General features: G+C 34.9%; 2 protein-coding genes across 3 annotated transcripts in view; both read left to right on the top strand.

The window, feature by feature from the left end:
• Window positions 1–27,816, top strand: part of LOC129788401 (N-acetylgalactosaminyltransferase 7) — a 783,634-nt gene that overhangs the window by 521,002 nt on the left and 234,816 nt on the right. The window lies entirely within an intron of this gene.
• LOC129788382 (protein outspread) lies at window positions 94–27,338 on the top strand. Of its 2 annotated transcripts, XM_055824365.1 has the most exons (12): window positions 94–1,044; window positions 2,422–2,505; window positions 8,997–9,062; window positions 10,746–10,995; window positions 11,101–12,580; window positions 13,487–16,061; window positions 16,210–16,344; window positions 24,214–24,356; window positions 24,487–24,639; window positions 24,761–24,827; window positions 26,017–26,128; window positions 26,371–27,338. In XM_055824365.1, the coding sequence occupies exons 1-12, from the start codon at window positions 931–933 to the stop codon at window positions 26,649–26,651; spliced, it is 5,460 nt and encodes a 1,819-aa protein (XP_055680340.1). In that variant the 5' UTR covers window positions 94–930; the 3' UTR covers window positions 26,652–27,338. The 2 variants fall into 2 exon arrangements, with proteins under 2 accessions (XP_055680340.1, XP_055680341.1); XM_055824366.1 differs by lacking the exon at window positions 26,017–26,128.

The raw sequence follows: 27,816 nt of genomic DNA, 5'->3' as shown, positions 1-27,816 counted from the left end.
ATTGGCATATGCCGCATCTGCGTGTTGAATGAGAGATAGGCTGATTCAGTTGGCGGTACACCTCTCTTTTTTTCCTCCTCAGTTTTTTTCTAGCCTTCAAAGTGAGAACTCGTGAAAATTTTCTTCTGGCAAACATTTTTTTTTTTGAGTTTGAGGGGGAAATATTGGGAAATTCGGATATTTTGTAAATAGTGTGAATACACTCGGGTAAAAAGTGCACGATATTCTTGTAGAATAAATTGTAAATAAGAGTGAAGCGAGGGGAATTGGTGTGTGGCAGGGCAGCTCAACTTCTTCACGGGAAGGGGTCTTTAATACAAAATTGGAAATGTCAGCAGCAGCCAAGTGAATGAAAATGATGGAATATCTCGATTTTTCCCACTGCAAATGTGCCCAAGAAGCCAGATAGTGGTCTATTGGTGTGAAATTCGTGGGTATCGATGGTGATATTGTGTGAAAAAGTGGATAAAAGACGTGGATTTTGAGGTGAAAACAAGAGGAGGCTGAGAGAGTGAAGAAAAAAAAAAGTCTCCACACAAATCCCCCGAAAAGTGTCCCCCCGTCGTGTTTTGTGTGTTGTGTGTGCAGCATCTCACTGACGAGGCCCCGTGCGTGTGTTGCTGCATTCATTCTCCATTCCTTCTCCAACCAGCATCTCCTTTTGGATTTTTGGGTTACAGAAATAGTTAAATGGAGACACAAAAATAAATACAACACAAGACTTGTTGCCTCCGTTGGATTAACTGCTGCTGCTGCTGTTGCTGTTTCACAAACGTCCGTCCCGCGCGCGCAGCTCACGCACTGCGTCGTCGCCCCATTGTATGTGTGCGCCTCCCGAGCGTACCCCAATGCCTCCGAGGCAAGGTGCGAGAGTCTTGTGAGCCTCTCCCGTGGAAGGATTGCACCAAATCCCCAAAAAAAACAACGATCATGAGTCGCAGTGACTGCAGGAAATTCTCGGCCAACATTTTCAACGTGAGCAAGTGCAGCCACTGCTTCCGCCAACGAGAGGAGCACAGTCTGGCAGCATTGGAATGTAATCGCGTAAGTATTGTTGGCTATCCAATCTCGCGCTTTGGCTCTCCTCTCACATGTGTACTGTTGTACATACAACATAAGAGCCACCACCACTGATGATCATTTACAGCGTAGCAAGCTCTTTTTTTACCTTTAAAATTGATCTGGGATGAAATTCTCGAGGATTAGGTATAACTTAAAAGGATGTTTGTTTACTCCAAAGATTAGCTAAGAAGGATTATAATGGAATTTACTTGAAAAGATCCTTCGGAGTTTTAGTTAAAAAAAAGTATCTACCTGAGAAAGCCAAGGATTAGATGGTTCTATCCTATGGCTAAAGGTTTCTTATAAGAATTTTGATGTTTTTTTTTCTAATTTTTCTACTTCTTTTACTTTAATCTAATCTAAAGGATAATTTATGGACATAAATTACAGATTTTATGTCTTTACCAATTGATTGTTTGATTTTTTAAATAATTAATAGAACCCGGAAATAATTAATAGATCCTATAGCTCAATTTAAGAAAAATATAATTCGTTTTACAGCAAAAAAAAGTTCTAATCTGTCTCGAGTATCCTAACTAAGACATCTTAGTCTTATAAGGAAAATTAGGAAGATAACATAAAATTTTAGCAGGTTCATCGCTTTTCTCGCTTTTTTTATAGTCATGATGTTATTATTCAAACGTAGGATAGTTTTCGGCAAAATTTTCGGAATAGATTAGAACATAGTTTTCCCAAAGTTCCAGGTATTTTATCACATCCCTAAACAAAAAAAAATTATTAAAATTTGTATATACTTGTATGTATATGTATGTATGTAGCAATATTTAGGATGTATATGTATATTATTTTATCATCATTGGCGTTGTTGGAGATCTAATGTGCATATTAGAGAGGGAGAGAATAAGAGAAAGAGAGAGAGAAGAGGAGATATATATAATAGTTTGAAAATGATGGTACATTATGTACAATTGTGTGTACTCAACACTTTCCTTTGGCACGGATGGACTCTCTACGGGCAAAGTGCTGCTCGCTCGCGCGCTTTACTCGCGATCATTTTGCTTTGAAGATCGTGTGTGGTGGTGGGTAAAAATTAAATTAATATAGTAGAAAGCAATCAATTAAATTCGTCAAGTTCAAGAAATTGCCAATTCGCCCGTGAAAACATGTAATAAACCACAAGACAGCACACATTATGAACGCTAAAAAAAATCAACTGTCTGAGGGGGAGAAGAATAAATACTTTATACCTCCTGTACACAGTAATAAAAAAAAAGAGAAACATAATGAAAAAAAAAACTCAATTGCTCATTATTATCATTGTTGATGATGTGAGGTATTTAACATTTTTATTATTAACTTGTGTATTATAATCTTCTTTTCTTTAACTTCTCTTTGCAGTCCACGAGAAAAGTCACGAAATGCGGCTATTTGTTTGTTGCACCTGATTGGGATTTTATCAATAATCCTCTCTACAGAACGAAGGTGAGTTTTATTTATTTTTTATTTTCTTTTAAAGAAAAATTGAATATTTTCTTATGCTTCTTCCTTCAAAGACATTTTTTTTTATTTCTTTATCACAAAAATATCTATCGGTTTGGAATGATAAAACTAATTACACACACCGTTTCTTGCGTTTTCTCTACACACGTTCTTCTTTTTCTCTCTCTCTTTCTCTCACGTTCCTTGCGTCTTTACATATCTATGTAGGTATTTTTTTTATTCCTCCTTTAACTTTGTTAACGTGTGTCGTCGACAAAAGAGATACAAATTGCGTATCTTTTGGAACAAATATTTGAGGAATTTTTTCACGTAGACCTCAAAGATTGTGTTTAAAGAGATTTTCCACGATAATAAGAATCATCCAACCAAGGGTTTCATTCTCATTGTCGTCCACGCACACCTTTACACAGAAAAACAATAATTATTCGTTCCTTAGAATATAAGAATATTTTCCTTAAAAAAATCTAAAGATTAGAAAATGAAGTTTTATATTGAAAAAAAAACTCCTATTGCATTTAATTTTCTTGACAAAAGAAAATGTTATTTGGTTGTAAAACAGAAAGTTAAATTGTACACACACTTTATACACTCTCCATCGTTTAGGTGTACCCTAAAAAGGAAGTAAAGTGTTTTATGTAAACACATTTGGTATGAGCTTGCAAAAGACATGCAAAAAAGGCGAGTAATGTAATTATTAGTAAGAGAAAATAAAAAGGTTAAATTTTTATAAAAGAAAAAAAAAAACGAAATTTGCCAATTTAATTTTGTTACCAAAACAATAACAAGAAAATCATTTTGAGTTGAATGTCCTAAAGATTTTTGCAAAAGAAAAAAAAGGAGGAGGAGGAATGAAGCACAATTTGTGCGTGGTGGAGGTATTTTAGAAATCCACTCGAGTTTTCACCGCATTGCGCATTTTTTCTTATATTTCTCAATCGAAGAAGTAAAATTGTACATAAATGTGTTTTATATTCATGCTGTTTTTTTTTCAATATGTACCACAAGCATATTTCAACTAATTACTTCACTATATACTATACACAAGTCTAAAAGAAATATTTGATCTGACAGCGCGCGATTTAAGAGATGAACTTGATTTATATATTATTATTATTTCATATACATATACTACACATACAATATGTACGTACTATGCGAAAGCATCAGGCTTAACATAAAAATTGCTCTAGTTCCTCTGCTACACATACTTATGTTTTGTAGTAAAGTGCAAACACCAACAGCTTTCCTATTGTAATTGGGGAAGGTATTTTAACAAGGAGGTTAAAAACATTTCAATTAGCCGAGAAGAATACCATAACAACGAAAAAAAAACTGTAGAATTTCATGTATTTTGTGAATGCAGAATTGTATAAAAGAAGATGAATAATGACCCAGTCTTCTTCAATTTTTTTTGCATGAAGCAATAAAATTTACTAAATACTCGGTCGGTGCATAAATTAAAGTTTTTGTTAAAAACAAATTTGATGAAGAAATAGTTTTTCGCATGTGCTGCTTGAACAAATTATTTTATTTATACTTTCTGTTGGTTTTTTTTCATTTAATTCATTAAAATGCAATTGAAGATGGTTTTTTTTTGGTTAAATAGATAATTTTATTTGACTTTCTTTTTTTTTTTATTTTTTCTTTTTCAAAAAGAAATTCTACGGTGTGGGCATACTTTTACAGTATTCTTATTCTGCTATATAAGAAGCTTAGTAGTCCTGAGGATAGAATACTCGGCTTGCAACTCAAAGTACCTGAGTTCGAGTCTTGATTGGGAAATTTGTTTTCTTCTTTTTTCTCCTTAAATTTTAATTGTTTTTGCTATTTTTAAGCAAATTATTATTACTTGAAGAATAATTCTAGTTATTCCACTATTAATCCATAAGTTTTACTGGGTCAATTCAAATAAAAAGATTTTTTTTAATTTACATAAAAATTGGAGTTCTTCTTTAGAAAAAAAAACAGGAAATTGAAAAGTAAATAATTTTCACACAAAATGAGAGATATTAAATATAAATATGAAACAATTCATAAAATTAAATTTTATGTCAAAAATATTATATATAAAATTTATGCAACAACCTTCTCTTATGGCATAGAGTGTTAATGTCCAAAATTTTATTGTTTTGTATTCAATTTTATTGTTATCACCACATATTTTCTCGTGCAGACATTCATTAATCTGATGGTGCTCATTTTTACGATGGGTTTACTTTGTGCCTCAGAAAAAAAATTAAGTTATATTATCATTTAACTGATAAAACTGACGAAAATTTCGGGTGTGTTTTCAAGTGCACTTTATGGGTCAGCAGCAGAAGGTATATAAGACAGAGAAGAAGAAAAAAATAAAATACTTTACATTCTTCTTCACTTTGTGGGGACTTTTGTGTGTGTGTGTGTGTGTGAATTCAGCAGAATCACAAAATGAGCAATGATGGGGGATATTTTAGCAGCATCTTCAAAATGGGACAAACCAGGGAGATTTCTCAATTAAAATAGAATTTTGAGTGTTCTTTCGGGTGAGCACACACAACTCAATGCAATGCACTGACTCATGCGAAAATACGTTGGTTTTTGTGCAGAAATCTTTGGCTAAATGCGGATTTTTTTTCCTCTGAGGGGAATCTCTTTAATCCTTTCCTCAATCAAGCAATGCAATTTCTCAATTTTTACTTCTTTTATTCCTCATTGTGAGGGAGAATGAATTTATGCTGTGTACAAACGGTGTGAATTAACTGACATTTTGCGAGCATTCAGCTGATATGGTTGATAAATAAATTTATGCGGGAAAGGTCATGTAAATATTAATTATATATCTAATATTTGCAAAACTTCCAACGGCATGTTGCTGCTGCAAACAAGACAACAAAAAGAAAAAAAAAGAAAAGAGAGATAATAACAAAAATAACCTGAGGAAGTATATCCTGTGAGTGAGAATTGCACTTGACTATGTATGCTTTAGTAGGTAGTAAGTATACAATGCAATTTATATTGTAGTGGCAAAATCAAGGTGAAGTAAAGCGATAAATTCAACCTGCGCGCGCACTCACTACACAAAATATCAATGAAAGATTTTCTGAATATACATTTTTTTAGCATTCATTTTGAGGTCTCTCAATACATCAAGGAAACTCCCAAAGAGATTATAAAATGCGAGAGGAGGGCTGTAGGCAAGCAAGCAAAAAAAGCAAAATGAATGTTAAGGAGAATGCAAAATAGTAAAAGAGATGTAGGTATAGTGATATGTAAAAAAAAAAAGGGCATAATGTTGTACATAAATATGCATTAAAATGCATCAAGGAGAATTGCAAATTTTTTTTTAACATTAATTTCACAGTCCCATCGTTTTTTTTTTTTTACATCCAACTGTAATTTGAATAACTATTATTACCTACTACTTGCAACTCAACTCAATGAAATAATGTTTTGTAATTAAATGGCAATTGGAGAAAATATACAGTGAAAGCATTTTTCTCATTTTCTTTTTCACTTGTTTTTATTTTTGTAAATATAAAATTGTCATAAATTTTTAAACAATACCTCTGTATGAAATTTTTCATGCTATTTCACCTCTTCTTGTGCAGACATAAAAGTATGCGCATATGTGATGTATACACAAGTTGTGAAAATCAACATTTTTTTTTATTATTGATAATAAAGCGATTAAAAGTATAATAACAATAATTCAATTGCGCTCGAGTAGCTTTACCCCTTCATTTTTTTCCTTTTTTTTTCCTTTTACAAGAGAAAAACTTTTTATTTATAATTTCATTTCTGTTTTTTTTTAAATGACTAATGGCTCTTTCCTGCAGATTTTATGAATTACAGTGGGACCCCAGTACAACGACCACTCGGATGTACTCTTCTCACTCATTATTTTCAATGCGTGAGAGTAGCTCAACCAAGTGGTCGTTGTACTGGGGTCCCACTGTAGTTAAAAAAAAGAGAGAATTTTTGCCTTCATTAAAAATAAATTATTATTAATAAGTTGTAGTTGAAATTATTATAAATGTCTATGCATGAATATTATATATTTTTGTGCAATAAATTATTGTTTACAAGTTTAAAAAAATATATAATTGAGGTAAACCAAATAAGGAATTATTTTTTGAAAGTTTTCTTATATTTTTAAAAGTTTTTTCGCTTGGTTTCGATTGAAGGGAAAAATTTTACATAGTTCTTACGTTGAATATCAAGAATAAATAACAACAACAAACGTTCTAAACCTACAACGGACCAGCATTTCTAAACAGTTTTTCCTTCATAAATGATTTCATGATTTCAACATAAAATTAAATTCAACATAAAAATTCTTATTGCGATTAACAAAGTTTGAATAAATTAAAAAGAAGTATAAATTATTCTGTGAAATACGAGATATTCCGTTTGAAGAGCATTAAAGAAATATTTAAGTACATTGAGTTTCATTTCAGTGATTTCTTCAACGTGAAAAAGGCATTTTTTTTTTCATTGGAGGCATTGTGTTAATTAAATTTACCAATTATATTGCAATATGCAGAATGCAGAAACCTCTGAGGTGTTTGTGTACACTTTGCTGTTTTTGTATGTAATGAACACATTGAGTTATATTATATGCAACAAAAATAACTCAAGCAAAAAAAAAAGAGAGAAATAGGTATGTAAAAAAAAGATGTTATTATCTTTCAAAATCTTATTGTATTTCTCTTGTTTTTTTTTCAACAGAAGAAAATACAGAAGGAAAATAAAGATTTTAATCAAACTTTAATTTTAGATTGTTTTTTTTTTGTATTGTCTGTAAATAAAAATGTTTTTGAAAAAAAAAAGTATGTATTGATTTCTAATATATATTTTCCCATTATTTAAATAGGTTTCATTTTAAATGTGTGTGAAAACGATGCGGTGTGCTCTATTGGTCTCTATGGGAGAATCTCTTAAAATTTTATTACCTTTTGCAATATTTTTTTTTCTTCAAACGTTCTATTGATTAATAATGGTTTCTCCATAAATACAGCATAACATTGGAAGTATGAGTGAGAAAGATGGATTCACATGAATATTCAAGTAGTTTGTGCAAGTCTTTCTATACAAAAAAATAAAAATAAACTTTCATAGGTCTTTTTGGGTGATTTTTGTATTATAAATTTTGTCTCGCGAGCCCACGGTAAAACAGCAACAAGAAGACATCTATATAGTATAGTGTTGTAGTATAAAAGTTGTGCAATGAGAAAGCCTTGGTGGGAGCCATCGTTGGTAGACTCATTAAGTATTCTCAGTATGTGACCCCTAGTTAAAATAATTTTTTTTTGACTTGTGTCATAAAAATTGTGACAGAGAGAAATACCAGTGTTTGGGGGAGGTGGGAGGGGGGAACAAGAAGACATTACAATTTGATTTCCTATTTTATGTATTGCATACATAAATATTTTTCACATGCGGTATGTTGTCCAATTATTATTGTCACTTAATGCTTACGAGGTGTATCTCTTATACTCTTCTTATAAAGCACAATATGTAAATTCTTTTTTTTTTTTTTTTCAAAAAGTTTGTACTATGTTCCGTTACCTTGAAAGTGTGAATTGAATTTTGAATTGCTATTGTTGACCTATTTGTTCACCTCTCTGTAATTGTAAAATATTATGTATATGATTGTATACTATTTAAAATTAAAAAAAAGAGTCTTTAAAATATTATATATTTTTCTTAACGTCCCCCCTACACAAAAAAGTGCAAGCTGAATAAACAGAGGCAGGCACATTTATACCTACATTACTTCTTTTTTTTTTGCTCTCTCTCTCTTCATATTTCACATCTTATATGAATTTCATTAATTAATAAGTTGCGATTGCTGCTGCTGCTGCTGCGGAGAGTAGCTATCTATCTATCTGTTTATAAAAGTATAGATAGGTACTAGAAGCAAGTCAATATACGCAGGTTGTTTGATTAATGCAATGGAGAGAGCTAAAATGCAATAATATATGAATGAGGAGGGAATAAGAAAAGAAAATGAAGAATTAGTTTGAAAGGATGGAGGAGAAGGAGACAGAGAGAGAAAAAAAAGAGATCTAAATTATATTCAAAAATATTAGGGCCCCTCATTCTGTGTTTGAGCACTTGTGCATTTTGTGCAAAAGCCAAAAGTTTCGAAAGGACTTTATTCATTGGTTAGAATCATCTTTTAAATAATCAGAAAAAGAAAAAGTAATCGTAAAAGATCCTTATTTTATCCTTGAAATCACATAGATAAAAAAAACAGAACTTGATTACCAAAAAGTACAAAAGAAAATTGTGTGGCTATTTTGAATGAAAAATAAAACTAGAAAAAATATAGCGCCTAAAAAATCACATTCAATCAACCAGAATTGTGGAAGAATATCTTGTTACAAAAAAAATTAACACATAGTGTGAGGGCCCCTAATATATTTCTGTTTTTTCTTTCAATATATACCTAGTTATACATGAATGCAATAAATTAATTATTACTTTTCCAGAGGTGGCAGCGTAGATGGTTTGTGTTGTACGACGATGGGGACTTAACATATTCCGTCGATGAACATGTAAGTTATATACATATTATATTATTCTATTTTAATGTTGTGTTGTGTTCTGAAAAGAAAATAAGAGATCATGATCGACAGATCAGATATTAGCGCACGATTTGATCACTATCGCATTAATATATTTGATTGATTATTATTTCTATTTTTTTTTATTTCTCTCTCAATCAATATAATAAAACATTTTCAAATCAATAAAATGCAGAAATGTTTTTTTTTCTTCTGTTTCTGTTCTTTTTAAAATTCAAATATAAATATCACGAATTGATTATATTGCCCTGCTTTTAAATATATATTTTTTTCTCTTCATTCATTCATTCTTTTTCTTTCAAAGTCAAAAAGCAATTTACAAATTCTGGGACACTTTTTTGTATTTTGCTCGCGCGCGCTCACACACATCAAGTGCTTATGATGTGGTGGAGGTATTGTACAAAACACGAGCCATACCATATAAAATGTATAATTTTATATGGCGAGATCAATTAAAGTGTAAGAAATTCCACAAACAAGCAACCAAGTGCGCTAAATTAGAGGTTTTCATGTGAATTGGACTGTGCAAAATGTATCAATTTTTGTATCAATTAGCTCGATGGATAGTATAGAGATGAGTGAAAAGTCACAAGTTCAATTTATGATATTGATCTCATCAATCAATGATCACACAATGAAAAGAATTCGGCAGCATTGATAAATATGTTGTCGTTTTTTTTTTAGTTCATGAAAAAGTCAAGTGGACAATGTCCCAGATTGCGTTGAAGAAAGATCTATCATAAAGTATAGATACAAATTGACATAAAAAGGGCATAAAATATTATGTTTTTGCTAAATTCTATGGAATTGAGATAAATTGGAAAATAAACTTAAATACTTTAAATTTAAAGCCTTCCAATAAATTGTAAAAAAAAAATGAAAAATAAATCATCAAGAAAAATTTGCATTAAAAGAAGAGATAAATACTCGATTACAGTGTGGAGCCTCGGTGCAAAGTTAATTAAAACCATAGTTCAGAACTCAAAAAAGGTTCAGAATTAATTAAATATTAAATAACTGAACCAACAAGTGCTCAATTATAGTTGAATCAATCATATTGATCAAATAATAATCAATCAAAGTTAGTCAATTAATTGATGAGTTATTGACCAAAGGTTTGATTAATCTTAGATAAAATTTAAAAACTCAATAATTGATCCTTTAAGCGGGCAAACATGTTTAACTCAATCAATCTTTGATCATAATTTGATCAACTATTGATCAAATATTGCTCAATCATTAGTCAACCACATAATTTTTGTCATCGGTTTTTTTTTTCATACATAATTTGCTTGATTAGAAGAAAAATTGAAATAGAAATATTATTTTTTAACAGTTCAAGAAATGCTCAATCTCTTCTTAATCTGTTTCCATACGAAACACTTTTTTTGTAATTGACCAATCTTTGAGCAATTATTCTTTATCAATAAGATTGACCAATATTTGAGGAATTATTATGAATCAGATTAATCAATATTTAATGCGGAATTTTTAATTGATCTTAAGATGAAGTTTTAGATAATGAGTTACGCTTAAAATAATTCTTTATAAAACTAAAGAAAAAAAGCTTTTTTTTTTCTTAGAAAATAAGGCAAAAAAGTATACCTAAAAGGAAAAAAAAAGTAATATTAAAAATTATATTTTACACGATAGCCGGAAACAATTCCGCAGGCGGTCATTGATATGTCATCAGTTGTGGAGGTAACGTGGGCGGAGGAAATTACAGGGCATCTCTTCTCATTGGCCATAAGGTGTCCTGATAAGGTGACCTTTGTGAAGGGAACGTGCTCCGAAGAGTCAAATTGGTGGTTCAATGTCTTGGCGGCATTCCCAAAGATTAAAGTACGCACCAAGAGGAGCACAAAATTATCTAGCGGTGGAATGTATGGCAATCAAGATAAGGGTGAGTTGGGAATTGTTTTTTTTTTTTTTTTTTTTTTTTGAGATAGAAAAGATGGTTTTATGATGCCCCCTTCCCCTCCCCTTTTTTATTTTGTTGCGCGAATAGCTCGTTTTTCACTGCCCGATGTGGAGAATCAGCGTAGTGAGGAGAAAGTGCCTAGCTTAGGGAGTAAGAGTATTGAGGAGTATTTCAATAAATCCACAAGCCGTCCAACATCCCTTCCCATTTCGTCCAATGCCCCCGCAATTGTGTCGGCAATTGTCAAGGGAACTGGGAAGGGTGTAGATCTACTCGATAAAGCATCCAGTCCTCTTATTACGCGTCGTACGTCAAATCATGAGCGTGGGGATCCGGATGGGTGTAATTTGGATTCGGAAACAACGGCAAATTTCATGTCAGAGAGTCTCATACACGACAAAAAGGGGTGGCTCATGAAGTTGGATAGTAAGACGCGTGAATGGACTAAGCATTGGTTCACCCTACGTGGGGCAGCATTGTTCTTCTATCGTGACCCAAATGCCGAGGCTAAAGGTGTTCTCGATGGGGTAATTGATGTGAATAGCTTGACGGAAGTCATCCCTGTTTCTGTGTCCAGGAATTATGCCTTCCAACTCACAACTTGGGAGAAGAATCAGATAACTCTGTCAGCAATGGCGGATAGTGTGAGGAATGATTGGATAAAATTACTAAAAACCGTAGCTGGGATTACAACAAAGACGACTGAGAAGCCCCCCGGTAGGACTGCGTATGAATTGATTGAGAATACAAGTCTGGAGAAGAATATTCTGCTGACGAATAAGAGTGATGATCTCAAGAGTGAAATTGAGAAGGATCTCATGAAGACACAGCAACGTTATAAGGAAAAGAATCGAATTTTTGCCATTAATAAGAATATCATTCAAACGTTTAAGAATCAAGGGGGATCACTTAAAGCAACAACGGGAACACCGTCGAAGATTAACTATTCATCTGATGAGGAATACGGAACAGCATCTGAGGGTCGGCATCCGGATAGTTTTGGCTTTGTGTCACCCATGTCACCGTCATCGCCGGTGATTGAAACCAAAGAGCGCACAAATTCACGATCGAGTTCACGAGCGGGACGTTTTAATAAGCGTAGCCTATCGTCACCACCAAGTTCTAGGCGTAGTACAATGGAAAGTATTCGTTTTGATGATGCCATTATCAGTAGTTCCGTGGATGATGACATGGAGATTAGTAGTATTTTACGAAGTCGCCTAGCGACAGTGGAAAAGGATCTCTGGATGATGCGTGAAGAGGCGGAAGAGCGTGAAACGCGTATGACTGAACTACTGAGGACACTCGATAAGACAGAATCAGAACTATCGACACGCATTAAGGAGGCTGAAGATGCACGAGATAGTCTAGCTGATGAACTTCAGGAGAAGACAAAACAAGCTGATGCCTTGTTTGAGCAGCAAAAGGGTGAAATTGAGAACTACAAACAAATGATTAGTGTCCTGGAGGATCGTCTCAATCGGGGTATTGATGAGAATGAAATTCTCTACAAGAAACTTCAGGATATTGAGAATTCGGGATCATCCAGCTTATGCAGTCTCAATAGGTATGTTCTGTTTATTTATTTTTTATTTCTTTATTAATTTTAATTAGTTAGTTTGTAGAGATATATGATGGAATTCACTACTCAGTCGGGCTTAAAAATTTAAGTCGGTCTTAAGGTTTTAAGTCAATTTCTCTTTAATCTGACTTAAAATTTTTAAGTCGGTCTTAAAATTTTTAAGTAAGACTGACTAGTGAATTCCGCCTTATAAAATAATCGTAAAAAAATTCTACTGAGGTCATACTGAGGTAGGGTTAATTGCATTCTAGACCAGACCTGTTTTAAATATTAAGACGATTTAAACCTTAAAAGCTTTATCTTAAACAATTGTAAGGTAAATTGTATAAGACCTTAAAAACTGCAAGTTTGACTTAAAAACTTAAGCTTGACTTAACAAAAAAAGACAAAACCGTTTATAAAGCCAGGCCTATTTTTTTCTTAAACCTTAGTTCCTTCATAGTTACTTTAGGTCAGACTTTTAATACGAATTCGGCCTCAATTCAACCAAACATATCTAACTTTGAAATCTTAAAGACCTAATCTTAAAAAGAAACTTAAGTCTCGTCTACAACTAAGGCCTTGCTTAAAAATCTTAGGACTGACTTAATTTGAAGAAATCTGAGTTCTAGCTTAAAGAAGTTTGTTCCAGTTTTAAAAAACTTAGATCTTAGCTTAAAAAAAAATCGAAACTTCCTAAATTACAGAGTTTATTCTAATTTTCGATTGAAAAATTAAAATTCATCCTAAACCCGCAGCCCGGAGATCATATACCCCGAAACCCAAAGTCTCCGAGTGAAACACCTATAAATAAAAAAAGAAATTTTTAATATAAAAGAAAAACATTTCGTGATAAAATTTTTGAACTAAAAATTAAAAAATAAATAAATAAATAAAATTCCACAAAATTAGGTACAAAATGAAGCGTGTGGATTCCCTCAGTGATCTCACGAATCTCAATGACATTGACCCATACGCCGTGGAGCGGGACACACTTGCGGATGAATATAGGGAGGTGAAGCATCGCTTTGAGAAGGCTGTCAATGAGATACGTTTAATGAAGAAGGAACTGAAGGAGTCACAAAATCAATTTGATAGCCTGGAGATAAGTTATGCCACCTTAAGGAATGATATTGAGCAAATAAAGAAGGATAAACATTCGCAGCTAACAATGATGGCAGCACGTATTCAGGATCTCACATTTAAGTACCTCTCAGCTGATCGGCAGAATCGTGTGTTGAAGCAGAAAATTGCCAAGACAGAGAAGAGGCGTTCGTTATCACTAAAGGGTAAGGATGCCTTTTCAATTCCCAAGGAATTTGAGGAGAAACTCACAGAGTTGGAGCAGAAGATTGATAAAATTGAAGCATCGAGTGAGACAAGTGTTGCACCCGGAGGAGAGCACAAGGGACGAATAAAGATGCGAAGGAAGAGTTTGGATGATGATGTGAATAGTGCTAAGCCCGTTGAGCAAATTGTGAGGCTCAATTCACTTGAGAGGCGTGTTAATAATTTTCGCACAAATCCAAAAGATACCTCAGTGGCGAGGAATAATCGGAAGATGTCTGAACATTCGGTGGATCGCTTGCGATGGCTTGAGGAAGTTATTGTCCTTGCCTTGTCACATGTGGAACAGAGTTTGAAGGTATTGCAGCAGGAGCAATCACCACCGATGTTTGGGATTGAGAAATCCCTTCAAGATGCCGTGGATGTGCTGAGGAGTGCATGCGAAAGCTGCCTGGGGGAGTCAAATGTTGCCGCTGAAGGTGAGAGAGTGAAGAAAATTGTGGAAGACATGGAGGTGGAATTGCGTGAGAAGTTGACACAGCTCCTGCACCAACGGCAACATCTTCGGGCGTGTAGTCAATTGACGCATGAAGAGAACATGAAACTCCTAGCGGAGCGTGTTGCATACGAGAGTGTACTCTTTGGGAAGTTGCACAATGCCATCAGTGGAGCAGAAAGTCCCGCCAGCAGTGGTTGCAGCAATGAGCAGCATCTCATCTATGCAGAAGTCATGGAGACCGTTAGACTTATGGTTGCACTACGGAAGAAATTGAATGGGGAAGCTGAGGAGGTAGTAGCAATGACAAATCTCGGGGAATGCTGTACGGATGTCTTAACGAATATTCTCACCAAAAGGCTCCTTCTCACGGGGATGCGTTGTAGCGATAATGGGGAATGTAGTGTGCGGATTACCCTTCCGGAGGGTGTAATTGATGATCTTCGCCACCAACGGGAGGCTTTGCAGAGCCTCTTGGGGGATTTCAAGGGGCAAGCAATGGAAAAACTCGCCATTGGCTTAGCCCTTGAGACACTGGACAGTATTTCAAGCAATAATGCCATCAATGAGGCAAGTCAGGAAGCATGGCAGCATGCTCAAATGATTGTCAATGGGGAACTGATAAGGGCAGAAATTTCGCAAGTTTTCCGGAATTGTATGAATCAGTATTGTGTGCGAAAACCCACCAAGAGTGTGTTGATCACTCTCACGGAGACAAAATGCTTTGAACACTTTGCCGACACTGTTGGTATCTTCCTGCGCAATGAGGTGGATACAACACTGGCAGAATTGATGGTGAAGCACGAAGAGGCTCTCGAGAGGATTCAAAAGGGGGAAATTGAGAGGAAATCCCTTTCGCCTAATGGACGGAATCTCTTGATAAAACTCGCCGATATTTGTGCCCATCGAGCTATTATTGATGCACGAATAAGTGTCCTCAGTGGGGAATATACTGAACCACCGGTGGATGATATGATTCCCACGAGGGATACCACTGCATGCCCCCCCAAAGTCATTGATATTGCCAAATGTGAGGAACTCTTCTGCCAAATGGCCAATGATTTGATGAATTTCAATGCAATTGATCTCTCAATGGAGGCCGATTGGAAATTCTTTGGGCGTCATGTGCGGAAATATGAGGATCATCCAGCAAAAAATGCCTCCACAATGACCGTTGGGGCTGATGTGAAGAATGTATCAACGGAATCCGATCTGCAGCCGTGTGAAGAGTGCGCGGGAACACGGGAGAAATTGCAGAATTTGGGGAAACAACATGAAGACAGTATAAATGACATATGCCAAAGCTATAGCTACACAGTGGAGGTGTTGAAGCAGAAATTGGAGGATGAGCAGAAGCTCAATGAGAATTTTAGGTGTGAAAATATGAAAATTATCAATCAATTGAAAGAACTCACCAATAAACGCGATGCAAGGAAGACGGAATTGATGGAGATGACGGAGAAATTGAATGATATAAGTCACACGTATCGTGCAAAGAAGATTGACTGCCCACCTGAGAGTGATGTTGTGGACAGTCGAAGTCCACAGGAAGAGTATGAGAGTGAGAAAAGTCACTTGTTTCAGCTGGAAAAGCACCTCAAGGGTACTTCGGTCACTGATACAGATGGGAGTGTAATTGTGGCGGAAAAACAAGAAGAGGATAGTCTAAGGAAGCGCTATCAATCGGAAATTGAGCAATTGAGGGTAAGTTTGCATTGTTCAGTCAATAGAATTCGTTTAATTTGAATTTTTTATTGATTTATGGTGCTATTCACGAATCTCATGAAATTCGTGAATAGCACCATTATGCTGGAATCTTTCTTAATTACTTTTTTTTTTTACTTCAAAATAGGCACTCTGTGAAAAAGGACTTGTGGCAATGGAATCCTCCCATAGGCGTATTATTAGTGAATTGGAAAAGAAGCACCAACAAGAGCTACAGCAGATGCTTTGCGAGAAGGAACAAGCACTAGCTGAAGAGACACAGGTGAGATTTGAATAATTATTTTATTTTTTTAATGCTTTTTTTCTTCTTCTAATCTCAATTGTTTTGATATGTAAATTGGGGCATTGGAAAATAATATTAATTCAAGAAGAATTCAATGGATTAATTTGCAATATATTGAATTGCAAATTAATCTTCAATTTCTGGGCCATCGATATTTTTTTTTTTAATTTTATTAATACCTATTTAACATTGATTGCTTTTAATCTAAAACATGTGTTATTTGCATAATAATTTAATGGTTAGTGTTTTATTTTTATAATTTTTGATAAAATTTTAAAAGATTTGTTTAGAATAAATAAAAATTAGACTAAAGGGGAAAAAATATTCCGGATGTTCGGAAAACTTATGAAATAAAATAATATTTGAATTTGGCGCGCACTCGAAGTGGTGAATTCGTGTGGTGAAAATAGAGAATGTAGGGAAAAGGAACAGTATAAAGCGAAAGAACGGTAAGTAAAACTTACGGGCTGTGATTCTTTCTTTGTCAATGAAATGTGAAATTGACGGAAAATTGAAGATGGGCAAATTTTGAGGAAGGCTTTCTCGCGCACCGAATCACAGCCAACGCGCAGATAATTTGTGAGAAGCATTAATCGTGGGCGTTGGCTGTGATTCGGTACGCGAGAAAGCCTTCCTCAAAATTTGCCCATCTTCAATTTTCCGTCAATTTCACATTTCATTGACAAAGAAAGAATCACAGCCCGTAAGTTTTACTTACCGTTCTTTCGCTTTATACTGTTCCATCCATGCTATATTTAATTTTTATCTTTGCAGTTTATATATATTTATCTTTGCATTTTTATATGTATATATATACTGTATATATCTATGCATTTATATATATTTTATTTTATTTTATATATGTATATATAAAACGCCCCGCTTCGCGGGGCGTTAGACTTATGCAACTCAAGATATGACATGTAAACCTTAAAACGCGATATCTCCGGAACGGCTACATAGATTTTCTTCATTTTTGGCATGGTGATAGATATTATAGTCAACTATAACATATCAAAATATGAAGCAAATCTATAAAGCGATGCTCGAGATATTCATCGAAAACTCATCGAAAATTTTGTTTTCGATTTTAGCGCCACTTGCGGTCATTTTTTGAACTTGCGATGTTCCGAGCAGTTGTAGGGCTCGTTAATATCTTTCATTTGACCCCGGGTTGATCAAAATCGGTCAAGCCGTTTTCGAGTTATGGTCGATTTTCGATGAAAAATTGTGGCGGCCATATTGACTAAACGGCTTGACCGATTTTCGAAAATGAAGTATCGTTGGAAAGCTCTTGATGGCCCCTACAACATATCAAAATTTCAGCCCTCTAGCTATAATAGGGGCTGAGATATAGCGAAAACAAAATTTGGGGGTTATTCAAAATGGCGGACGGGGGGGTGGGAGGTTGGATTTGACCTCATAATCGGATGTCTTCCACCCGATATATGAACTTTGCCGTTGACCGCAAGTCTCTATCTATTGCCGTTCTCTTGTAATTTAGTAAAAGGTTCCGGCCGGCCGGACGGACGGCCGGACGGACGGCCGGACGGCCGGCCGGACCAATTTTTGGCGCATACGTTTTTTGGAATGTGGGGACCCTAATTCGTGCTCATCCCAAGTTTGAGCCCGATCTGACGACTTTGCATTTTGGAGTGTACACAGAAGCTGTGCTTCTTTTAAGAAAGAATCACAGCTAAAAGAATGATTTGGCGGCAAAAATGACAGATCGGTTTTGGAAGGCAAGGAATACGGATGCAAACGTGCCTGCTCCGTAATAAAGTGTAATTTATCGCGTATAATTCGGGGAATTTCGCGAACATTTATGGTCCTTCGCAAGAACCAGGACCTATGGAAGTGCAGTGAAGTGATGGTGCTTGGAATCGGCTGCAATTGGGGGGAGAATTGAGGAAGAAAATTTGATTAAGAAAAATCAAATGGCGTCCTCATGATTCGTAGAATTGCAGTTCGATTCCAAGAAGAAAAATTCCACAATGGGTCCTCGGAGCGGCTGTGGGGCCGCAAATAAGGAAGTGTGTCACTCCCGGAGAGTGATATGGTAAATCTGTGAGTACAATTAAGAGTAAAAGACTCCAAAGTGACAAATTTGGCAGCAATTTATGTTGCAAATTTGACACGGAGGAACAAAATAGGGGACTTCACTTTTTTGTCAGTGAAGTAAAAAATTAATAGGGGACGTCACCCATAAAAAGTAAAGTAAAAATTGTGTAAAATAACCGATTTTACAGCCAGAGTTTGAATTATTCGAAAGGATGCCTTAATTTAGGCACAAATGTTGAAATAATTTAGATGCATTTATTATTAATTGCATATAGAAAGGAAAGGTAACTTGAGAAAATTAAAATTCAATTTCTCATAATTTATAAAAAGGAGATCGTAAAATTATTTATTAATTTTTGCGCTTTATTAAAATGAATGAAAAATCATGTTTTGAAAGGTTATTGAGTGCCTGCTAAGGTACTAATTATAAATAAAATGAGATTTACTCTTTCAATAGTTTGTCCTAAGTACTGGACAAACTCATGGGGCCAACGTGCAGGCCAATAAAGGTTATAATAGTTTGTCCTAAGTACTGGACAAACTCATGGGGCCAACGTGCAGGCCAATAAAGGTTATAATAGTTTGTCCTAAGTACTGGACAAACTCATGGGGCCAACGTGCAGGCCAATAAAGGTTATAATAGTTTGTCCTAAGTACTGGACAAACTCATGGGGCCAACGTGCAGGCCAATAAAGGTTATAATAGTTTGTCCTAAGTACTGGACAAACTCATGGGGCCAACGTGCAGGCCAATAAAGGTTATAATAGTTTGTCCTAAGTACTGGACAAACTCATGGGGCCAACGTGCAGGCCAATAAAGGTTATAATAGTTTGTCCTAAGTACTGGACAAACTCATGGGGCCAACGTGCAGGCCAATAAAGGTTATAATAGTTTGTCCTAAGTGCTGGACAAACTCATGGGGCCAACGTGCAGGCCAATAAAGGTTATAATAGTTTGTCCTAAGTGCTGGACAAACTCATGGGGCCAACGTGCAGGCCAATAAAGGTTATAATAGTTTGTCCTAAGTACTGGACAAACTCATGGGGCCAACGTGCAGGCCAATAAAGGTTATAATAGTTTGTCCTAAGTGCTGGACAAACTCATGGGGCCAACGTGCAGGCCAATAAAGGTTATAATAGTTTGTCCTAAGTGCTGGACAAACTCATGGGGCCAACGTGCAGGCCAAAAAAGGTTTAAAGGTTGTCCTAAGTACTGGACAAACTCATGGGGCCAACGTGCAGGCCAAAAAAGGTTTAAAGGTTGTCCTAAGTACTGGACAAACTCAAGGGGCCAACGTGCAGGCCAAAAAATGTTTAAAGGTTGTCCTAATTAGTGCTGGACAAATTCAAGCGGCCAACGTGCAGGCCAAAAGGGTTTAAAAAAAAAAAAAAAAAAAAAAAACAAGGGTCTGAATAGACTGTCCTCAGTTCTGGACATTTTTAAAGGCTATGGTGCAGGCCAAACCAGTTCCTCCGGGAACAAACTGTCATCGATGCTGGACATCAACAGGCCTAAGCGCTGGCCATAATATGTCCTACGAAGGTTGAAGGTTTCGACTAGTCTTTGATGTTGAAAAAAGATTATTCGAAGGTCTACGAAGCATACAAATAGTTCCTTCGGGAACGAAATGTTAATAGTGTTGAACATTTAAGGTGGTTTATTGCTAACCGTACAATCTGTCCGTAGTTCCGGACATTTAAAGGGCGTCGTGCTGAGCAGGATGTTTCCTTTGAGAACACATTTATTCATTATGGAAATATAAAGGACTTAATTGCTGGTCATCGTATTTCTTTGGGAAATTGCTTTCTCAATGATGGATTATTGAGGGCTTTCGTTTTTCATTCATAATACCTTCAGCAATATATTTGAGGGCCTATGTACTGGCCACAACGTGTCCTGTGGGACTGGGAAAGAGTTTAAAGGTCATGAAGTTTCCTTGGAAACTTATTTGTTTAGTGTTTCCTTTCAAATCAAGAAAATGGACAACTGATTGAACGTCGGTTTGAAAGAACGTATGGAAAAGTGGCTTCGTTTCAGAGCAATAGAGGGTCTCCGTGCTAGCCAAGAGGATCGTTTCAGTGCCATTGCAGTTTGGTACATCAAGTTGATTGGTCTTAGTACTGACCATAAGTTGTAGCTGAAAACAGCGATCATAGGTTGGTCGTTGTGAAGGTTTCATGTGGGCCTCGAAGCTCACTCGTCAAAGGTTTAATAGATATCCTTCGGGTTTTCAAGTGCTCTTGCAGTCTACTAACTGCATGAGGGGACATTTGGCACATTAAAGGATAGATTGAATTCAGAATCGAATGAAAGAGTCGAAGCATTGGCCGAACAGAGTGTTACCTTTCATGGAAACCAAGAAGGTAAATTATAGTAAAAGTACTGCATCGTGGTGTCCGAAATAAAAAGAGCATATTAGTCGTGTTCTATTGAAAGACATATGATCCAGAGAAGGATACACTCGATATATGTTGATTGTTGAACGAGTGCAGATGTTTAAGGTGTCCCGTCTGCATAAGATTTCGCAAACAAGGTTCAGGTTCTGCACTTTCTGGCTCATACTCTGACTTCATCAGCCTCGCAATCGACGATTAGAGATCTAATGTCAGGAGTGACTATTAAGTTTAAGGTCGATGGTGTTGTTTTGAAAATGTCCTGATGAAAGTTTCATTGGGGTCAAGTTCCCAACGAGGGAGAAGTAAGGAGTGTCGCAAAGGGATATGCAGATGCGCCCACGGGGGGACAAGGGACGGTCATCAAGGATACATACGTAGATGTTGATTCACTAAAGGAACTGGATAATGGCAGTACGAAAGGGATAAAGTGCTTGGAAGAGTCGTACGTGCCAAGGGTGATTCTTGATTAATCTCAAAAGCCCCACGGGTTAGAATAGAATAGGAATGTGATGTTCCGGGTGGATATACGAAAATCTCCATTGTCTGTCTAATGAGGAGATGAAGCTCTCCAGGTTGTCTGAGAACAGCTGATGATCGTGTTATGAATAAGCTTTAGCCAGTAGAGACGCAGTGTGAACTGTTATTGGAGGAGTTGTAGCAATTAATAGAGGTATTCGGAGAAAGGAATGAAGCCGCAGTAGAAGAATGAAAGCTGTTATAGTCATTTGAATGTTCTACCATCGAAATGAGAAAGCTATGAACTTAATGAATTCCTGGATAGGGTTGATCAAGTTTAAGCAGTGTCACCTTTCTTTAAAGTGGACGTGATACGAGTTGCTCACGTGATCAAGAGTTCTTGTCAGAAGTTGTGGTAGCGTTTGCCTCACCGAATTTGACTGACGCAGTCAGGGAGTCCGGTGATTGTAGAAGTGCGAATGTCAGCAGAATTTATGTTCTGATCGGAAGAAGGAATCAGTCGATTATAGCATTGCTCGAGTTAATTATATACATATTCAGCGAGTTCAGATTGAACAGAATGGCCGATATTGGTGTCGAAGCAAATCTAAAAAGAGGCTAAGGTAAAGACAAGTTACAAAGGCAGAATTAGCATCTCGTTGATCGTAAGAAGCATTCGTATAATTGGAAAATGAACGAGAAGCTGTAGTGACGAACTCCCTTATCAACTGCGTTCTAATAATAAGAAACATTCAGTGAAGAAAACCGTAGTTGAAGGTAATTAAATGACAAGGTGTTAAGTCACAGATCCGGATGGAAGTAGCATTTGTGACATGAGTTGCAAGATTTCCCGTAGGGTTCAGACAGGAGGCGTGTAAGGCAATTAAGCAGATTTGCATTCGTAGGCTGATGCTTTTAGAAAATAAATCCGATGGTGAAGTATGCTGCGATTCATATGAAGCCTTTAGGAAGATGTTAAGGGTCGGTGAGTAGACCTCCCGAGTAGCGATTCGGCGGGATCGCTCCAAATAATGTTGCAGTAAGAAGATCTTGCAGGTTGGGAAGTGGAGCCTGAAGTTTAGCATAGCGTCAAACGTGTAGAAGAGGATGTCAAGAATTCTAAGTATGGTTGGCACTGGCGTTACAGTGGCAGCCCTTGTAGATGATATCAAGGTACGCAGTGGATAAGATTGACAATAGCGTAATTGTGGCTATCGCTAGAGAATTTGACAATAATTACATGAGGTAGATCTATAAATTGAGGTTCTAGAAGATTTCTAAGGGCAAAAGAGACATATTAGAGCTCGTGGAGTCAGTAATGTCCATTGAGCTGAATACATCGAGACATAGTGGATAAATTACGAATTAGAAATTCGACAGCTGGAAGTTGTCGAGAAGCAGTAACATCAATAGAAGCGGAACTCAATAGTAGCTGGAAGCTTAAGAATTTAGTTGTAGAGTGTCAACAAGAACTATGAGGTAATAGCAGTTGCAGAGGAATTTTTTGTCAGCTAGGGATAGTAGCGTTTGACAAAGGAAACAGTTGAGAAGGACGCTACACAATGAATAGGTCGAGCTATCGAAAGGAGATCATAAGTAGTAAAGCAGGACCGCCAAATCTTTCCATTTTTTGTGGAAATCGAAAAGAAGAGATGTTTGATGCTCAGCGGTATGCTTCCGCTCAAAGAGGGGACTGTTCGGAAAACTTATGAAATAAAATAATATTTGAATTTGGCGCGCACTCGAAGTGGTGAATTCGTGTGGTGAAAATAGAGAATGTAGGGAAAAAAGAATGATTTGGCGGCAAAAATGACAGATCGGTTTTGGAAGGCAAGGAATACGGATGCAAACGTGCCTGCTCCGTAATAAAGTGTAATTTATCGCGTATAATTCGGGGAATTTCGCGAACACCGGATTATTCATTTTTTGAACATTATGATGGAACTAACTAGAGCACGGACTTTCGATCTGAACATCGAAGCTTCGGTGATTCGAAGCATCGAAGCGTATTCGAATTCGAAGCACTGCAAAAGAACTGCTTCGTTTTTAAAATGCTTCGATTATTCGAATAATCGAATTAGATTCAAAGCTTCGAATAATTTTTTAGATATTCGAAGCTTCGAAGCTTCGAATCTTATTCTATTATTCGAATAATCGAAGCATTTTAAAAACGAAGCAGTTCTTTTGCAGTGCTACGATTTTTTCTCAACAATTCGAAGCTCCGAAAAGTTTGATTTTTCGGAGCCCTAAACATTCAGAAACTGATCAAAAATTCAGAAACTGATCAGAAAATCAGAAATTGATCTGAAAATATCAGAAACTGATCCAAAGAGATCAGAAGAAGCCGATCAGAAAATCAGAAATTGATCAATACATTCAAAAACTGAACAAAACATTCAGTAAATGATCCGAAAAAAGTCATAAATTGATCAAAGAATCAGAAACTGATGTAAGAATTAAAAAAAAATGATCAAAACATTCACAAACTGATTCAGAATAATCAGAAACTAATCAGAAAATACAGAAACTGATTTTAAAAAATTAGAAATTGATTAAAACATTTAAAAACTGATTCAAAGAATCAGAAACTGATCTGAGAATTCAAAAAATGTTAAGAAAATTCAAAAACTAGTATACGGCATAAAAATATTTTGCAGCTCCATATTTTTTTAATAAAAAAATAATAATTTTCATTCTAATAAGATTAAATATTTCTTAGTGTTGTGATAAGTTAACAAAGAAGAAGTTAAACTGTAACCGAATAAAAAAAACAATTATTCTGTTCACTTTTTCTTCATTTTGTTTCATCGACACTCAATTTATTAAATTAAAACTACATAAATGTACTACATACTACTGTATGATAGTGAATAGATAATTATGGTGGAAGATAGATTAAAAAAAAATGTTTGTGCGCAAAATGTTCCACTTGCAGGCAACATTAGCAGCACTGGATGCAATGCGTAAAGCACATCAGAGTGAAGTACAGCGGGAAATTGCACGCTTTAAGCAGGACTTTATGAAGCAATTCCAAAAAGGTGGCTACAATACCATGGCGATGGAGCACAAGGAGAAAGAGTTAGTTTGATCTTTTTTTTTTAATTTTTCCTTTTGAACTCCCACAAAGAGAGTACAAAACAAAACAAGCAAAAAAAAGTAATAAATGGTGAGGCAAATGAATTTTCATTATGCTTTATATGTAATATAGGCAAGAACTTGAGGAGGTGCGCCAAGAGATTCTGTCGCTGTCGGAAAAATTCTCAATGAAGTGCGTGGAAACGGCATCACTCGAGGAAAAAATTCAACATTTAACACGACAGTTGTTTGCCTCCCAGCAGCAAGTTCAACAACTCAAATCGAGGTTAATAAAATTAAAATGAATCAATAATTTGCACTTGCCAATTGCACTAAAAGGATTTTTTTTCTTCTTATACTCTTAAACTTATATAGTAGTTAATTTAATGTCAAATTTTCTTTTAAAGGGATTGCAAAATGGAATCTCACTTGCTTTCAATGAAAGATGAAAGGAAACTTGAAGAGTCCAAAAATGTAAGTTTACGATTTTGATTGATCTTAATCTACTTTATATAAAGTGAGATTTTGCAGCTTTTTTTCTCTATTCGTAAAATAAAAAATAATTTGTGTGTGATAAAATATATCTCACTCGTCATTAATATATATACTACATACATACAACAACTACAATATATGTAGATATTAATTTACATGAAAGATTAACTCATGATTGAGGTTCGGATTTTTTTTTGCATACAGGGTGTCTCACATGATTTATTTGTAGGCCTTTTGTGGGTATTATTTATAAGGAATTGAATCAATTTGTAGTTTTACAGCTAAAACATTAAAAAAGAATAATGAATTTTTTGGTTTATTTTGCAAATTTTTAATGTTTTTCTTTTTTAAGTGGACAAAAGAACTAATTTTTTGCATTAAAAATAATTAATTGCTTCTTTTCTAAAGTAAACAAATTAGTAGAAAAATTAATTTAATATTCAAATATATTTTTAGAAGACAAAAATTTTTACTTCAGAAATTATCTAGTCCCTTTGAGTTTTTCTCATAAAAGTAGGAAGATTTTAAAAATAGGTTTACTAGCAAATAGTATAAAAAAAAAAACAGTCAAGGATCAGAAGAACACTATTTTGTTCTAACTTGAAAAGAATCTACCTTTAAATACGAAAATTCTTAGCACAAGAATTGATTTAAAAAGAATATAATTTAATCCATGCTAGACACTTTATAGGGTTCCCTTGTTTGAATAAAATATATATTTTCTTAATTCCTAAGTTTTTTAGATGTTGAAAGAAAGAAAATTTTTATTTTAAACTATTTTATTTAATGATTTTTAAAAATCTCTCTTACATGCAGAAAGATGGGAAATAAAGAAGGTAAAAATAGTTAATAGATTTTAATTTTTGATTTTATTTATTTAGGAAATTTTAATTTTTTTTAAGCAAAGAATTTATAATCCAATAAATTTTAATTCTAATTCATTTTCTTAATTTGTATTTTTTAGCCTAGATGTTTTTTGTTATATTGTTAATTAATTTTTAACCCCTAAAAAAATAGAAAAGAAAAGAAGCTTTATTTTTTTTGTGCAACACCCTGTTTTTCCTATTTTAAGAAAGATTTAAAAAAAAATGAGAAACAAGACATACTCAAAAAAACATATTTATAGGCACTTTTATAAGGCATTCATGATGTTTTTGTTCACTAATAGCATGAAGGTGAAAGCGCAGTACCGAATTATGCTAAACAGACAGGTGTTAATGAGAACACGGTAATGCAAAAAGCAAAAGAAACACATCCCAGATTGAAGAAGTTGAATGAAGGTATCGTTTTATCGAAATGATTTTTTTTCTTTCTTTTTATCTTCTTTATTATTTTATTTTTTTTATGTTTTGGACAATAGCATGCCATCTGCTATGTATAATATGATTTTCATATTGATTTCAATCTCTTGACTTTCATTGCTAATGTGCGTCTGTTCTTTTTTTTTCTCGTCATCATCTTCTTCAACGCCATCCATACGGCAATGGGTGTGTTGCTGTGCTATATGTATGGATGTATGTAGGCATAAAATTAACTCCAGTGATTGGGCATGGATCGTCGGCGACACTGATACCACTGGAACGGATGAAGACAAAGGTGATATCAACAAGTAATTTGAGCCTTCGATTGAGTAGAAATCTCAGAGATTTATCGTCTAAATATAAGGGTGAGGTGGATGATAGCCGAAAGGCGGCGTCAATGAAGGATGCCGGAACGGTGGGAAATCCTCTCTGTTCGCCTCCTCCCTTAAATGAGAGGGACGCTGAGCAGCATGTTGTGAGGAGATTTGAATTAGAAATATAGCCCAGCTAACATCATCAACAACAACAGCAACCACCAACCATCATTTATCTCCCCATAATCACCTTTTCCCATCAAATTTCCACACAATATTTCTTTTTTTTTTTTTGTTTAGATTTATATAATCATTAATTCATTAAAAACAACAAAAATCTCTAACTCAAATTAATCCCTCCTGCTAAAACAAACAAACAAAAAAACATAAAGGTGCTATGAATTTTTTTTCTACCCCAAGACAATACATACAATTGTGGCCAAAATCTTTACCTGTTTTCAAAATATATATACATACATATATATAAAATATAATTGTGCAAAAAAAATTAATTAAATTGAGTCAAATTGGCATTGTACATTTTATCATTATTATTATTATTATACATATTTCACATTTATGATATATATAAAAAAAAATGATTCACTTCTTGTATTTATTTTTAATAATTTGCAAAAAAAATGCATAAAAGAAAAAAAAACTAGCCTTACTTACATTTTATTATTATACAGTATAAAAATATATTATTGTACACCTATGTACATTTACAAACAATCAATATTAAGCCTAAACCCCAGTGTTATTGTTAAGGGATGGTTTTTATTTAACATAAACAAAAAAACATTTGTATAAATTCATTTACTTATTATAGTCGTTCACCTTTTTTTTGTAATAAAATCGTTTTTCTCTTGAAATTGAGTATTTTTTTATATTTTTTGAATTTGGCGCCCTAAGCGGTAGTTTCAAAAGCAACCACAGCTATCTTGGCACTGTTTGCTCAAGAGAAAATGAGATGGATGCATATAACCGCTATCCGTCTCCCTCACACATTCACTTTTTCGCAATTTTCTCGCGTTTTTCGCCAAATTTTCATGGGAAAATCAAGTTTTTGTGATCAGGAAGCGACACCGCGTTGATTGGCATGAAAAATTCCAAAAGTTCACGAAAATCCATTTCCGGGAAAAAAAGTGCGTGTAAAATCCCCAACCGTCAAAAATTTCAAATTTTTAAACCCAACCGTCAAAATTTCCGCGGATCCCAAATACCGCAAAGAGGGGCTCCGAAGCACCCAGAAGTCGTCCAGGAGCCCCAAAAACGTGTTTTGTCCCCAGAAAATTGGCAGGAAAGCAAGGAAAATGGAAAAATCGTATTTTTGGAAAAAAGAAAGAGAAG

This window comes from Lutzomyia longipalpis, chromosome 2 (assembly GCF_024334085.1).
Source record: "Lutzomyia longipalpis isolate SR_M1_2022 chromosome 2, ASM2433408v1".
In the NCBI taxonomy this organism is placed as follows: domain Eukaryota; kingdom Metazoa; phylum Arthropoda; class Insecta; order Diptera; family Psychodidae; genus Lutzomyia; species Lutzomyia longipalpis.
Note: the sequence above shows the minus strand (reverse complement) of the source record. Positions and strands in the feature narration are given on the sequence as shown.